At 38.7% G+C, this 17,540-nt stretch overlaps 1 protein-coding gene across 11 annotated transcripts in view; it reads left to right on the forward strand.

The window, feature by feature from the left end:
* The window catches only part of IFT25 (intraflagellar transport 25), a 60,112-nt gene that overhangs the window by 24,209 nt on the left and 18,363 nt on the right, over positions 1-17,540 (forward strand). For 8 of the 11 annotated variants that reach the window (XM_019666396.1, XM_019666400.1, XM_019666397.1 and 5 more), the window contains 4 exons: positions 933-1,039; positions 2,692-2,760; positions 6,464-6,507; positions 8,250-8,459. In XM_019666396.1, coding sequence (XP_019521941.1) covers positions 933-1,039; positions 2,692-2,760; positions 6,464-6,507; positions 8,250-8,363 — 334 coding nt within the window. In that variant the 3' untranslated portion in view covers positions 8,364-8,459. The other 3 variants (XR_002126659.1, XR_002126658.1, XM_019666402.1) reach the window with 2 other exon arrangements.

The raw sequence follows: 17,540 nt of genomic DNA on the forward strand, positions 1-17,540 counted from the left end.
GGATAAATACAAAGAGACCATATCATAATCTGCTAAAAAATAAAAATAAGAAAAAATTTTTAAACAGATGAAGAAAAAAATACGTTAAATACAGGGAACAGTAGTACCAGTAACTTGACTTTGCATCACAAACAGTGGAATCCAGTTAACAATGGAACAATATTTTTTTAATGCTAAAAAAAGAGAATGCCTGCCTCCCCCCCAAAAAACCTGTCAACTCAGAATTCTGTATCTAGCTAAAATATTCTTTAAAAATGAGTATACAATAAAGACATTTTATTCATCACAAATAAACTTGCATCACAGGCAATGCTAAAGGAGGCTCTGTAGGTTGAAGTGATATAATACTAGATGGAAATTCTAGTATTATAGGAAGAAATTAAGTGCATTGAAAATGGTAACTATTTGGATAAAAAGAACTTTGTTTTTTCTTTAAATGTTTTCGAAAGACAACTGACCACTTAATGGGGAAAAAAAACCACATTGTACTGTGAAATTTATTGCATATGTACTAAGACACAGGAACATGAGCCTGCATAACGTGTTTGCAGAATTTTAACTGGCCCATTGTGACTACAGTAATGGGAGATGATATTGTGATGGAAGAGGATATAGTATTTTAATGATGGGACCAGATTATACTGGGTTATAAGAAGCTATACTAAGGCATTTAGATTTATAGGCAATAGGGGGCCACTGAAGGCTTTTAGACAATAGTGACATAAATTTTATGTTTTAAAAAAATACATTTAATAGTAATAAAGAATAATTATTAAAGTTGGGGAGAGATTAGAGACAGAATGAACAGTTTGAAAGGGATTGCAAGAATCCAGGGGTCGTGCATTATTTTTTTTAAATACTTATTCACTAGAATTTTGTGAATGTTTTTTATTTGTCTATTTCTTTCTCTTTTTCTTTAAAATTAACAATAGGAATCCAGAAACATTTTGGACCACCACAGGAATGTTTCCCCAAGAGTTCATTGTTTGTTTTCACAAACGTGTGAAGATTGAAAGGCTTGTAATCCGTAGTTACTATGGTAAGCAAATCATACATTAATTTTTATCATCTTTTAATTTTACCGTAGGCAGAGGGCACATACGTAAACTTTTGGCAAAAGATTAATTTTCTTTGCAGCATGGAATCCAGTTTTATTGCTGGGGTGGGAGAGTGGAGAGTATGGGTTAATTGCCTTGAGCACAGTTAGACTCTCTGAAACTGCAAATTTGAAACCATTCCAAAGCACATAATAATTTCCATGCAATTTGCTATGTGAAAGTCTTTGGCAAAAGACCCTGTTATGAACATAAGAAGCAGCTTGCCAGAATGCTAGATTCCTTGACATATTTATTACAGATTCATTTGGCTTAGGGCTCTCTGTCAAATTCTTTCTGAAAATCTGATAACCCTGATTATTTGTATTGGATAATTTTGATTCTTGTATTAATAATGGCATTTTCTGAGGGATTTAGGAGAAGAATCTCCCATTGGAACATCATTATAACCCTGTCTTATGTTTATTTAAGGATAAAGTATATCAGACAGAATCATGGCAGGAAACAGAATACATTCCAGATGGTTCAAATGAAGAGACTTTATTGATGGGACTACTTACAAAATTAGTTCTGGCTTAAGGGAATAAACCAGGGATGGTGAGACACCCAGAAACTGGCTACAGCAGGAAGCCATTACCACCCCAGGGCCAAGGGAAGAAAATAGTGTTACTGGATCCCAGTGAGAGCTGGAACCTGTAAATAAGGGCCTGCCTGGCAGGAGCTGTAATCATGAAGGGACACAACCAGTCAAAGACATGACTGAAGCAGGAAGGGAGTGGAGAAAAAACAACCTGACCTCACTTTCCCCCCGGCCTTCCAATTTCCTCCCAGTGCCTCCCATTGGCCAAATCTGACCAGTAGCCAGTGGGCAAGTGAGTCCAGGTGATGCATGCAGTCCACAGGTTCGTCCCCCTGGGTCACAGAACATAGAAGAGGAAGAATAGATCTGGGGCAACAGAAGCTGGGTTAGGGGTAATGGAGAAAAATCTGTGTAGAAGGAAGATGACTACCTTCCTGTTAAGTTTCTCAATTGTCATTAATTGTAGAGGCTTTGGAGTTAGATCAAAATTTTGAATTTCAGTTCTGGCACTTACTAACTCTATATCATTGAACATTTTGCCTGACTTCTCTAAATTGCCTGATTTCTCTGAATCTGTTTCCTCACCAGTAAAATAGGTTAATAATATGTTTCTCTTAAGATTGTAGTCAAGAGCGAATGAGTAAATATGCCTGACTCATAGTAGGTTCTCCATAAAGATTTATGATCACGACAATTTTTTAAAATTATGATGATGATGATGATGATGATGATTATTATTATTATTATTACTACTACTACCTGTATACAAAAACAGTTTGGATAATTCTAAATTCAAAAAGACTCCACTAGCTCTGTTGTATGCTTGCGAACATTTGGAAGGTCACAGTGATGCAAGACTGCATTTTACAATAGGGACTTATGGAAAAACAGAGTAAATGAGTTATTTTCAGAACATGGTGTTCCTCACCCCAGTTTTTTGTGCAGTCCCACTGATGCCTGAGAGTCTCAGACAGAGGAAAAAAGGAGTATGGTGACAGCAACATAGAATCAGGTAGATAAGTAATATTTATTTATTTTGTTTATTTACAATGTCAGTGCGGACCTTGAAGATTGAAAAAAGCACCTCTAAAGAGCCAGTTGATTTTGAGCAGTGGATTGAAAGAGGTATGTACTTGTTTCACCAGCATTTTTCTGAGCATGAGGGAGTAGAGAATTGTCCTTTGACTCTTTCCAGTCTGTCTGCATTTTAGTGAAAAAAAGATGATCTGAATGATTCCTGTGACATATTTAGAGCTTAGAAAAACCCAGGTTTGAACAAAAGACCGTTTCTTTACTTACTGGTTAACTGTTAGCATGTTACTTAATTTTTCTGAATCTTTGAATCCTTATCTGAAAAATGGAGATGATATCTACCATTTTAGGTTTCATATGGTGAACATATGTCTGGCATATGGCAGACAAACAATAAATATTAGTTTCTTGTCTCTCTTTTTTTCCTGATTAATGGTACTATTTAAATATCAGCAGAATTGGTAACTTCTAGTTAAACATATATTACCTTCATGTATCTATCTCCTTTCTTTCGCAAAATACCATGAAAATAATAGAAAAGGAATAAAAAGAAGCATAAACCTAAAGGACAAAAAATAAAAGACCGGGAGACCAAAGCAGATGTGAGAGATCAATATGTATTATGGAAGAGAGGACACAGATGGAGAAGTGACTTTTGAGGCTAAATGGAGTAGGTTATAACTTAAGTGCCTTCCAAGGAGAAAATCAATGAGAAGTATGCCAATTTGCCCAACAGATCCCCGGAAAGGTTTAGAACTTGAAGGCAAATGATACCATGGAAATTGTGAGACACGGCCAGAAAAAAAGTTGAATATCTATAGACAGAGTAGTTGGACCATAGGTACCTTCTCATACCTCAAAGCTAGGTGACCACGCCTTCTTCCACAAACCATACCCAAGGGATGACTAGGAATATTGAATGTTGAGGCTCAGAACTCAGGGAGACCAAGCATAGTAGAGAGAGTGAATGAAATACGGAGTTGGAAACGGATTTAGGTGGAAGCCTGCATATTGAATAGTGGGAACTCCTGTGCTCTGCTATTTATGATATCAACCAAAATAGGGCCCCGGCCAGGAGATGGGAGGATTTATCTTTGGAGAAACTAAATGGCTCCAGAAAAAAAGACCAATGGAAGCTGACAAAGGCTAGCTCATTCCTGATCACCCTATTGAAGTTCATTTGTCAATGAGCCTGACCCAAGCATGTAGTTTTCAAATGGCTTACTCATAAGCAATAAAAGACAGCCAGAGATCACTAGACATTTGATGAAGGCCTCAAACCCTGAATATAATCAAGCCTTTAGCTTTAATTTCCAAACTATAGGAAATATGGAGTCTAGAGGAACAAATTAAATGAAACCATGAGGAGGCAAGATGACAAAATATGGGATGCTCTACCGGACAACTGACTTGGTCCCTTCACAAGTCAATGGCATAGGAAAGAAATGTGTGTGTGGGAAGGAAAGCAGTTCAAGATTAAAAGAGAATTCTGATTTGAATAAATCAACTATGAAAAGATATCTGGGGGATAATGGGGAAATTTGAATATAGACTGGGTACTATATGATATTAAAGCATTATTTTTAATGGTAGTATGATAATGGTATTGTAGTTATGTAAGAAAATATGAATTCCTTATTATTTAGAGGTGGATAATCAAATTTTTTTTTAAAGATTTTTATTGGGAATTGGGGGGATGGGAACAGCGGTGGGGAATTGGGGGAAGGGGAACAGACAAGTTGCTGTCATTTTGTTCTTCATTCTAGTTGTGGAGGACGTTGCTTCACTGGCCCAAGTTGGCACCATCATTGCGCTCTTCCCGGGCGAGGCAGATCAGTCGCCGGCTTCTGGAGGGCCGCTCACTGCAGCTGCTGGCCGCTCATGCTGGCAGCTGGCTACATATGGTAGCCATGGCAACCCACTGCCACAGGGGCTGCAGCCTATGCCGTCGCTGGCGACTCACGGCAGCCCAGCTCCAGGTTGAGCTGTTATTCAGCATCTTAGCTGTGGAAGGCAGTGTCACATGTGGGATCCGAACTGGGGCCCTCTGGCGTCCCAAGCCAATTCTTAACCATCACGCCACTCGGTCGGCCCAAGGATAATCAAATATTTAGAGGTGAAATGTCATGATGTCTTAGATTTGCTTTAAAATACTTCAGCAAAAAAAATTAGATAAATCAAGTATGATAAAATGTTAGTAATTATAAAATCTAGATGATGGGCATATGTGGGAGTTATGTTCTGTCTTTTATATATGTTTGAAATTTCCAATTTTTCATAATTAAAAACTAGGCAAATGAAATAAGAGTTTATTATTAACTCCTGGTGGGCGAAGAGTTGAATAAGAAAATGTGATCATAATTTGTTACTTATTTCATCAGCAAATAACATTTATATAGACAATAATGTAACCATCAAGTATTGATTTCAGAGTTGAGAGGATGGTAGAAGGGAAAAGTTGCAGGAGGAGGAGGAAGCAGATATTAGTTTATGAGACCTAAATTTTCATATACCATAATATAAAGTCAGTAAAAAATTGGTTAATCAAGAAAAGGGGTATAAACATAGTATAATTCCAGGAAAAACACTTTGAAGAGTTGAAAACATTCATGTATCTCTAGGGAGCAGGACTAGAGGAGAAAGGAAAGGTCATGCAGGGGATTACTATTTTTCATTACCTCAGAGAAAGGTTAGGAAACAAAGTCATAAATAATTTTACTTCCCAGAGATTTCCTGTTTTCTACTATGTGCCTTTTGAAATTATGTACACTGGGCCAGCCGAGTGGCGCGTTGGTTAGGAGTTGGCTTGGGACGCCAAATCTGAGCAGCAGGGCCCCGGTTTGCATCCCACATGAGGGCCAGTGATGCTGTGCCCTCTACAGCTAAGATGGTGAACAATAGCTCGACCTGGAGCTGGGCTACCATGAGTTGCCGGCAATGGTGTAGGCTGCAGTGAGGCTGGCCGGCAGCGGGCGTGAGCTTTCGTGAGCCGCCATGAGCAGCCGTCCAGTGGGCGGCGAGTGACTGCCTCACCCAGGAAAAGCGCAATGATAATACCAACATGGGCCAGTGAAGCGACGTCCTCCACAACTAGACTGAAGGACAAACACAGCAATTTGTCTACCTATCTGTTCCCCTTCCCCGATTCCCCAACGCTGTTTCCCTCCCCCAATTCCCCAATAAAATCTTTCCCAAAAAAATTATGTACACTGTCTGTTTTAATACAAATAAAATTAATTTCTAAATAATGTTGATAGTTTTTATTATAGCAATTAAATATTCCATGTTTCCAAAAGAATGTTTGATATGATTAACTCATGACCAAATAAATTAATCTGTCCTAAAATTATATGAGTAAAGGTTTTCTAAAGTTTGATACCAGAAAAGAACAATGTATGGGCAGCATAATTCTGCATCACAGTAAAAATGAAACTGAGCTCTAGTCATTGCCCATGGGAACAATAAGATCGCTTTTTTTAGGCCTGCAATTGCTGTTAGTAGCTTGATCCTTAAAAGGGATTTTCACATGTTATCAATTCTTTATATTTAGTAAAATTTAAATTTGCGTTTCCTTATGTTTATACTCACTAGAGATATTTTATAGCTCATAAATATTTCATCTTTCATATCTTTTATATGAAATATTTCTATTTTTGTATTAAATTTTAGCCCCAAAACACTGAGAAATTTGGTGTAACTATAGTTTACCAGATACCATGTTGTTGAACATAAATTTCAGTAGCTATCCTCATGTATTTTTGAGCCCTAATTAATTTCTGTTGAATTTATGTTTTAGATCTAGTACACACAGAGGGGCAACTTCAAAATGAAGAGATTATGGTAAGTAAACATACTTTGTAGAGATAAACATTATCCTTAGCCAGCACAACATATTTAAATTTTAAACCTATATCCATAGTCACATACCCTCAGATAGTATAGGTTCTGTACTTAACCAAAAGCAAAGGTTATTCTTAATAATGTTATAATCTAAATATAACATTCATTTATTAAGCTTTTATCTAACAGACAGAATGACAGCAAGTATAAAACAGAATTCACTTATTTGTTTTTGTTTTAATTTTGTTCATTTATTTGGAAGTATTGACTCGCTTTGCTTTCTTTCATTTGATTCTGTAGGTCCTTTAGACTAGGAATAAAAAAAGATTGAGATGCCAAAATTGGATGTTAATTTAAGCATGAAAGGACAAGGGAGATTCAGATAAGAGGAACTGGAGCATAGGATCAGCAACAAATAAGCCAAAGAGAAATGAGGTGGAAAGAGAACAAGCATTTTTCGACAATGTTCCATTGGGCTTTGCTTGTCAAGTGGAATGAATGCCCGTTGATGAGGAAGCTTGCTGCCTCATCAGGAGTTTCTCTGTTCCTGCTAGTTTGTCAGGCTATGGTTTTAGACAAACACAAAAACATGAGAAAAGTAAATGTGTGTTTTTTTAGGTGCTAATGTTTGCTTAATTAAGGTTTCTCAAAATGAAGGTTAAAGTGGAACCTTGTCTATTAAGTTTTCTTTTTCACAACTTGCTGGGACCTGCTATGAAATCGGTGTTTCAAAAGAGTCTGTCAGAAGTTTTGAACCCTATTCATTCTCTTCTCTACCACCCAAATGTGCCCAATGAATGGGTAGGCCAGTGGGGGAGGTGCAGATGATGATTAATTAGACTGAATTTTATCTTCCTATTTTTCTTCATCTTTACCAACAGGTTATGATTAGTAAGTCCCTGCTGAGTATTTTGTTTCAGGACTCACTCTGAATCTATAATGCTCCCGGCATTACAGAACATTTGGAAAATAGTAAAGGGGCATGGGGAATCTTAAAATTACCCATACTTTTGTCACCCTCTCACAATAGCTTTTACTGTACCTACTTTCTGGTTGTTAACCATATGCATCACATATAGGTATAATAGTAATGTATGAACAATTTTGTATTCGTTTTAAAACTTAATATATATGAGCTTCATAATTATAATTTTAAGATTAAATGTATGCAAATAGGTAAATGCTAACTAATTTCCTTTTTCCTCCTCTGTCATTATAAGTAATACAAAGAACATCTTAGGCATGTTGCTACTACCACAATCTTCACCTTTTTAATTAATTTCTAAGATTAAGTTTCAAGGAATGGAATTACTGGGTCCAAAGGTATAAACATATTTGTAGCTTTTTTTATATATTACCAAGTTGCTTTCTAGAGAAATTATACAAATGTAAAAGTTTAGTACTGTTTCAGGGTAGTATATTCTGAGGCATCATTAACCAAAGCAAATCTCTTGTCATGAAAAATACTTTAGAAAGACACTTTGAAAAAATTGATCAGAAATGTACAGTTGCAAATTTTAACTCTACCTGCTATTTTCCGTCAAACCAAGGCTGACATTCAGCTGATACACACTAGAACAACTATACTATTATGTGTGGCTGGTATCTCTTTTGAATATTATCAAATATATTGTTTATATTTAGAATATTACTCTTCCATCAAACCCTTTCTTCTGCTAGCTGCTTGTTTTAACAGTTAATTAGAATTGCTAAGAGCACCCATATTGATTTTTTCCCTACAGGCACGTGATGGCCTTGCCACTTACTTGAGATTCATTATTACATCAGCCTTTGATCATTTTGCAGCTGTATATAGCATTTCTGCAGAGGGAATAGCAGCCTCAGATCTTTCTTAATAATTATAAAACAAAATGCTCTTGCATGATTTTTTAATATATTTATTTAAAAATGAAATTGTCATCGATATACTTTATTAAAGGGATTTATACCAACCTGTTTCAGTTTTTGTTTTTTTGTTTTTTTTCAATATTTTTATTGGGTAATTGGGGGGATGGGAACAGTGCTGGGGAATTGGGGGAAGGGGAACAGACAAGTTACTGTCGTTTTTGTTCTTCAATCTAGTTGTGGAGGACGCTGCTTCACTGGCCCAAGTTGGCACCATCATTGCACTCTTCCCTGGCGAGGCAGATCAGTCGCTGGCTTCTGGACGGCCGCTCACTGCGGCTGCTGGCCGCTCACGCTGGCTGCTGGCTACACACGGTAGCCCATGGCAACCCACTGCCACAGGGGCTGCAGCCCACGCCGTCGCCGGCAACCCACGGCAGCCCAGCTCCAGGTTGAGCTGTTGTTCAGCATCTTAGCTGTGGAGGGCAGTGTCACTGGCCCTCATATGTGGGATCCGAACCGGGGCCCTCTGGCATCCCAAACGAGTTCTTAACCATTGCGCCACTCGGCCGGCCCTGTTTCAGTTTTTGTTATTTTCTCTTCAACATTTTGTGCAAAGGAATTTGGTATCATCAGTCTATCGTGATGGCCACCATGAAGGATATAAGAAAGCTCTTGCTTCAATATCTGGCTTAATCAAGGAAGTTACTTACATGAAAACTTAACTGATAATACATTGTGTGTGCACAGCATCTAACATGGTGCTCTTTAGATATCAGTGCATTAATTTTTTAATTTATTGATTGATTAATACAAAGGGCTAAGTGAGCAGTATAGACAGTAAACAATGTATAAGTTCAGAAAAGAGAAAAGTATTTATGGGAAGGTTTCATTGAGGTTATGGAACTTGAGCTGGCCCTGTAGGACAAATCATTTTTTTTTTCCTTTATTTTGTCTTGATTTGAAAACCTCAGATAAGAGTTAGGAAACACGTAATCTTACTTTCCAGAGACAATCATTGATATGATTTGATTTTAAAAAATATTTTGGGGTTGTAAAAAACAGGATGGGACAGATTGGGGGAAGTAAGACTTCTCTGATATACTTTATTATATAGCTTGACTTTGTAAACATAAATAACTAATATAACCAAAAATTAAAACAGCATTTCCAAAATATTGACAACAAATAGAAATGCATGAACCTAACTTTATCACGAGTTGATAAAAACACAAGAAAGAAAACGACATTAGAACATAATATTTTGTCTGTATAGTATGTATTAGTTTCTTAGAGTTGCTATAATAAAGGACTACGAACTTGGTGGCTTAAACAATAGAAATTTACTCTCTCACAGTTCTGGAGGCTAAAAGTCGGAAATCAATGTATTGGCAGGCTTTGTACTTCCAGAGTCTCTGAGGGAGAATCTGTTCCATGCCTTTCTCTTAACTTCTGGTATTGCTAGAAGAATGTAAATCTTTGACATTCCTTGGTTTATGGCACCATAGATCCAGTCTCTGCCTTTGTCATCATATAGCATTCCTTCTGTGTGTCTTCACATCATCTTTTCTCTGTGCATATCTGTCTCTGTGTGTGTTTTCATCTTTTTATAAGGATACCAATCATATTGAATTAAGGGCCCCCCCTACTCCAGAGTGACTTCATATTAACTAATTGCATCTGCAATGACCCTATTTCCAAGAAAAGGTAAAATTCACAGGTACTGGGAGGTTAGGACTTGAACATAATCTTTTTGGAGATACAATTCGACCTACAACACAGTCTTACTGAAATATATTTGTGATAGTTTTTTTTTTTTAAGATTTTTATTGGGGAATTGGGGGGATGGGAACAGCGGTGGGGAATTGGGGGAAGGGGAACAGACAAGTTGCTGTCGTTTTGTTCTTCAGTCTAGTTGTGGAGGACGTTGCTTCACTGGCCCAAGTTGGCACCATCATTGCGCTCTTCCCGGGCGAGGCAGATCAGTCGCCGGCTTCTGGAGGGCCGCTCACTGCGGCTGCTGACCTCTCATGCTGGCTGCTGGCTACATACGGTAGCCCATGGCAACCAACTGCCACAGGGGCTGCAGCCTACGCCGTCATCGGCGACTCACAGCAGCCCAGCTCCAGGTTGAGCTGTTGTTCAGCATCTTAGCTGTGGAGGGCAGTGTCACTGGCCCTCATATGTGAGATCCGAACCGGAGCCTTCTGGCATCCCAAGCCAGTTCTTAACCATCATGCCACTCGGCCGGCCCTATTTGTGACAGTTAATTTTATATATCATATTGATTGGGTCATAGTGATCAGATATTTGCTGAAACATTATTCTGGATGTTTCTGTGCAGGTGTTTTTGGGTAAGAGTAACACTTAAATGGGAGGACTTTGAGTTAAGTAGATTGCCCTCTATAATGTGGATGGGCCTCATCCAACCAGTTGAAAACCTTAATGGAACAGAGACTGATCTCCCCTGGGCAAGAAGGAATTCTGCCACCAGATGCCTTTGGACTTGTGCTGCAACATTGGCTCTTCCCTGGGTCTCCAAGTCAGTGGCATGAAAAATGTTAATTAATTAAGGAAGGGGGTCTACTCTAGATTCAAAGAGATATAAGAGCCCCAATAACCACATGCCATGTGTGGATCCTATATGGATGCTGATTTGGGAAAACCAACTGAAAAGAGACTTTTTTCCTTTTATTTATTTAAAAACATTTTCTCAATTTCCATTGACAAACTGTTATATTAGTTTGAGGTATTCAACATAGTGATTAGACATTTATATAACTTATGAAGTGATAACCCCAATAAGACTAGTACCCATCTGACACCATATATAGTTATTGCAATATTATTGACTATATTTCCTATGCTGTACTTTACATCCTCGTGACTTTTTATAACTGACAGTTTGTACATCTTAAACCCTTTCCCTTTTCACTCTCCCCCCAACCCCCCTCCCATCTGGCAACCATCAATTTGTTCTCCGTATCTATGAGTTTACTTTTGTTTGTTCATTTATTTTGTTTTTTAGATTTTACATATAAGTGAAACCATATGATATGTCTTTCTCTGTCTGATTTATTTCATTTAGCATAATACCCTCTAGGTTCATCCATGTTTTCCAAATGGCAAGATTTCATTGTTTTTATTATGGCTGAGTAATATTCCATTGTATATAGATACCACATTTTCTTTATCTATTGATGGATACTTAGATTGCTTCCATATCTTGGCTATTTTAAATAATGCCGCAATGAATATAAAAGTGCATATGTCTTTTTTACTTAGTGTTTTGGCTTTCTTCCAATAAATATACAGAAGTGGAATTGCTGGGTCATAAGGTAGCTTTATTTTTAATTTTTTGAGGAACCTCCATACTGTTTTTCATAGTGGCTGCACCAGTTTATAATCCCACCAGCAGTGCACAAGGGTTCCCTTTTCTCCACATCCGCACCAATTCATGTTTGTTGGTTTGTTGATGATAGCCATTCTGATAGGGGATACCTCATTGTAGTTTTAATTTGCATTTCCTTAATGATTAGTGATGTTGAGCATCTTTTCATATGTCTGTTGACCATCTATATGTCCCCTTGGAGAAATGTCTGTTCAGGTCTTCTGCCCAGTTTTTAATTGGATTGTTCATTTTTTATTGGTGTTAAGTTTTATGAGTTCCTCATATATTTTGGATATTAACCCCTTATCTGGGCTGGCCGAGTGGCTCAGTTGGTTAAGAGCTTGCTCAAGAGTTTGAGCTCTGAGCAACAGTGGTTCAAGTCCAGCCTGAGCTGAGCAGCCGTGAGCTACCAATAGGTAGCAGGATGGCTCAGCTAAAAAAAAAAAAAAACCCCTTATCAGATGTATCATTGGTGAATATCTTCCCCAATTCAATAGGTTGTCTTTTGGTTTTGTTGATGGTTTCCTTCGCTGTGCAAAAACTCTTTAGCTTGATGTAGTCCCATTTCTTCATGTTTTTTTCTTTTGTTTTCCTTGCCCGAGGAGACATATCCAGAAAAATATTACTAAGAACGATGTTAAAGAGTTTACCGCTTGGGGCTGGCCGAGTGGCTCGTTGGTTAAGAGTTGGCTTATGGGCGCGAGCTCTGAGCAGCAGGACTGCCAGTTCGCATCCCACATGAGCCAGTGATGCTGTGCCCTTGACGCTAAGATGGTGAACAATAGCTCCACCTGGAACTGGGCTGCAGTGAGTCGCCAGAGATGGCATAGGCTGCAGTGGGGCTGCAGTGGGCTGCTGTGAGCTACCCTGAGTGGCGGGCATCCAGCGTGAGCAGCCGGCAGCAGGTGTGAGCGGCCGTGATCTGCTGTGAGCAATGGCTGGCGACCGACTGCCTCACCTGGGAAGAACGCAATGTTCACAATACCAACATGGGCCAGTGAAGCGACGTCCTCCACAACTAGACTGAACAACAAAAGGATAGCAACTTGTCTGTTCCCCTCCCCCGATTCCCCAATAAAATCTTTAAAAAAAAAAAAAAGAGTTTGCCGCTTATGTTTTTTTATAGGAGTTTTATGGTTTCGGGTCTTACATTTATGTCTTTAACCCATTTTGAGTTTGTTCTGTATATGGTGTAAGAAAGGGATCCAGCTTCATTCTTTTGCATGTGTCTGTCCATTTATTGAATAGACTGTCTTTACCGCATTGTACATTCTTGCCTCCTTTGTCATAGATGAATTGACTATATAGGCATGGGTTTATTTTGAAGAGAGACATATTTAAGATAATTGGGAAATCTGCTTATGGACTGAGTGTTATTCTTCATTTTGCTAGGTGTGAGACTGGCGTTAAACTTATATGAGAAAATGCCCATATTTTTCAGAAATGCACATAGAAAGTATGTAGGGGTGAAATGACATGATATCTGGGAATTGCTTAAAAATACGTAAGCAGATTTTTTTTAAAGGAAATGTGTTAGTTGAAGCAAACATGGCAATAAATTGTTGGATCTGGTGATAGATATATGGGTCTTCATTGTACTTTTATATATGCTTGAAATTCTTCATAATAGAAAAATAAAAATGATGCTACTGAGGACATCTTTGTGCATAAATCTTTGCCTGCCCCATAGATAGCCCCAGAAGAGATTCCCAGAAGGGAATTAGTCAGTCAGTTAGGAACAGTTTTAAGGCTCTCTATGCTTCCCGATAATATGCTTACCAAGATTTGTTGCACAACTTTACTCTTGGAAAGGTAGGTTTTAGATAAATGGAGGAAAGTAGGAAAGATATTCCAAAAACAACATTGGTATGATCAGATGTGAAGGTGAGTACTCTTTTAGAAAACACATTTGTGGAATGATGACTATATAAGTCAGACTAGAGCAAAGAATAGGCTAAAACCATACCTTACAGCCAGATCACAGAAAGTCTTTAATGCTTTAAGATATTTTCCCGTAACACGGGAGCCATTTTAAGGTCTTTGAGAAGGAAGGTGACTTAGAACAGTTGTGTTCACGTTCAATACAGTGAAAGGCTGTGGGTTTTCTTTTGGCCGACTTCCTAAACTGAAATGCCAGTAATCCTTTGTGTAAGAAACACTGTGTAGAGGCTTACAGATTGCTGGAAGGATCTCCAGAGGTTATCTGATTGATGATCTCTTTGGCACAGGCCTGTAAATTATCTCTAAATCTTTTCTCTGTTTCTATTTTCTGTGGATGCAGGGAACAAGCTTGTGTAGTACTTATAATACCACTTTATGATATTTGAAAACAGCATCCCTTAACCTTCATTTTCCTAGTCCTTAAAAACTCATTTTACCTTATAAACTACTCCCAAGTTTCAAGCAATAGATATAATAATACGTGGTTTTATCCTTTGTTTAGTTTTTCACTGACCCTCATCACTTTTTTTTAAGTCTCATTTGTCCCCAATTGCCTTCCCCTATCCCCTCTCCACCAGCCCCCCCACCTCAACCCCTCCCACCTCTGCCTATGGGATCAGGCAAGTGAGGTAGCCACCCTGTGCCCTGTGCTTCAGGGGTTCTTGTACCTTACCCCTCTTTTCTCAGTACCATTAAAATGCAACTTAGATTGTTGTCCCTTTATTGATATCCCAAGCATGCTGTGAAAGATGAGGGCAGTGCAGCATCCTTTCAAGTGTGAATATCTTGAGCAAGGGGCTCGACTTCCATACCCTTTTAGAGATGGCCCTGTTTCTCACTGTTTCTTATTTATCATATATATTGTGTTTATTGTGGAATGTAGGTTCCACAGAGCAGGGAATTTTGTTGTTTTGCTCATGACTATATTTTCAGGGCTTAGAACAATGCCTGACACATAGTAGATTTTCAATAAATATTTGTTGACTGAATACATGAATAGAATTCATTTATTTGCATGTCTTTATCTCTTTATACTGTAAAATCCTTGCTAGTTAATGATATGTAAATTTTGGGATCACTTACTGTGGGCCAGTGCCTATCACAGTGCCTTGTTAACTAATCAGTATTTATTTAGAGAGCTAAATCTAATAACTTTCTAACCATGTACTCAAGCAAGGCAAAGAAATATACAAATGAAAATTATTGTGCCCCTCATTTGTACAGACTTTTTAATAAAAGCATTGCAGTTGTGAGTCCTATCTCAATAATGTCCCTCAATAAATAAGGGCATCCTGTGGGGGCTTCACCTTTAGATGATGTTCCAACTGCTCTTTATAACTTGACCCTGATAGCATGTCTTCTAAAAAATAGTTTATGGCAGAGTGCACCCAAGTTTTAAATAGGCATATATGCCTTTGACACAGTAATTCCATTTCTAGGAATCTAGTCTACTGAAAAATCGGATAAGTGACAAATGGACAAAGATTTATAGCAATGCTATTTATAAGATGGGAAACTGGAAGACCATGCATCCATATATTAGAAAGTATGATTATACAGTCATCATATATCATACTTTATAATGGCATATAAACCATATATAAATATAGATGGATACTTCTGGTTACAGATGGAGTAAAGGGATTTTTACTCTTACCTTTCTCAAAAGTCATTATTCACACACACAAAAAATTTTATCTTCAAGGAAAGAGTTACAACCTCTGACAGAAGCATATACGCTAAGTACTGTGAAATCAGGATTTGGTGAAGGAGGAAGCTAAGAACTGATTTGCTTTCTCAGAGCTAGAGACTTTCTTAAACATGCCACAGTTAGGAACGGCTTATCGAACAATCTCTTGATTAGATTGACATGATCTCCATCTGCAGGTGGCTTCAGGAGAATGGAGAATGTCCCCAGAGGGCTCAGGTTAATAACTCAAAATTGCAGAGAAGATGGAGCTGAAGGGGAAACCAGGCAAGACACAGCACAGGAGACTGCTGGAGGTAAAGCATGGCAAAGGAAGGGGTCTTAGATGGCTCAGGCTGCTGTAACAAGACTATAGGCTGTGCAGCTTAAAACAACAGACATTTATTTTCTCACAGTTCCAGAGGCTGAAAGTCCAAGATCAGGGTGCTAGCAGGGTTGGTTTTTGGTAGGACCTCTCTTCCTGGCTTGTAGGTGGCCATCACTGTGTGCTCACATGATCTCTTCTTTGTCCTTATGGGTAGGGAGATAGAGTGTGTGCTGTGGTGTCTCTTCTTAGGACACTGATTCTCTCCTGTAAGGCACTAGCCTTATGACCTCATTTAACCTTAATTACCTCTTTATAGGCCTTATCTTCAAATATAGTCCAACTGGGGCTTAGGGCTTCAACATATGACTGGTGGGGATACAGTTCAGTCCATAGCAGGTGGTGAGAAGGCAGCCAAAACAGAAAGAGTGAGACTGAAGGGGATTTCTAGGAGCCCCATTGCAAAGGAAGTAATAAACTTAATAAGAGGTTATTGAAGACAACTAACCTCAATGAAAGTTGCAGATTACCCCAGCTTACTTCTCATCCTTCTGCAGCATGTTTCAGGAAATAACAAGACCCATTTAAAAAGAATAATCAGAAAGGACACAGAAGGGGACTGCTTTAGGTCAGGTTCTCTAGAAACAGACCCTGACACAGGAATTCTTGTAAGAGTGATTTTTATTAAGGGTATGCTCAGGAAGCAGCATAGGGCAGGGGAGAAGGTTAACCAAAGATATGACTTCAGCTGAAGTTTAGTCTTAGCCTGATCCCATAGAGAATTCTGAAGCACGAGTGGTACCAGAGAGGCATATTACCTGATCTTGAGACAAGGCACATAGCCTCTGTACTCCCCAAATCCATTAATCATTGGCCATGGGCCACCCTCAGGGGAACATAACCTCTCAGACATTTCTGGGCAAGGTTACTCCTGTCATTTAGTGCAGTTCTCAGAAGAAGAGACATCTGTGAGCTATTAGCAGCCAACACAGCAACTGGCAGATGGATGCATTGACTTGGTAAAAGGGACCTGAACAGAACACCAACAGCGTCCATTATAGCAGTGGTTCTCAAAGTGTGGTCTTTGGAACAGCAGTATCAGCCTCATTTGAGAACTTGTGAGAAATGCAAATTCCCTAGCCCAACCTCAGATCTGTTGAATCAGAAACTCGAGGGGTGGGACCCATGAAGCAGTGTCTTAACAAGCCCTTCAGGTGATTTTGATGTATGCCAAAGTTTGAGAACCGCTGTATTATAGGGAACTATGACTAGAAACTAAAACAAGAGGAGGGGGTAGAAAACATAATAAAATAAGGCAGATACAGAACATTTTTTGCAAGAGAAATTACACAGAACACATCAAGAATTGAGACCCATAGTAATCACTCAAAAAGACAAAAAGAGCTCAAAGGAGAGCTACAAGGATTTAAAGAAAAAAGTATATAAGACACAGAAGATGAAACGTAAACTGGCAGAGCTAGGAAGAGAAATGGAAGAAAAATTGTTTCAGGGGTGAAAGCACCTAAGCAAAGGAATGCTGATGGTAATTATAGCAGTCAGTGTTCAGTCAGGAAAACTGAAATCAATCTAGATAGATAGTCAAAGCAGAGAGGGAAACAATGCAGGGAATTTGTTACAAAGTATTGAAAAGTCTGGGAAAACAGACTGGAGATGGGGATGTAATCCAGAGCTGGAGCCCATGAGCCACACACACCATTGACCAGTGGAGGCACCATCGCTGCCTCTGAACAGAAACCAGCACATCACCATGGCTGGTGATACCAAAGCTGCTACAATGCAGAGTCACCTACAGTCACTACAGCCAGAACTGGAAAAAATGGTTT

This window comes from Hipposideros armiger, unplaced genomic scaffold (genome assembly GCF_001890085.2).
Source record: "Hipposideros armiger isolate ML-2016 unplaced genomic scaffold, ASM189008v1 scaffold_469, whole genome shotgun sequence".
Classification (NCBI taxonomy): domain Eukaryota; kingdom Metazoa; phylum Chordata; class Mammalia; order Chiroptera; family Hipposideridae; genus Hipposideros; species Hipposideros armiger.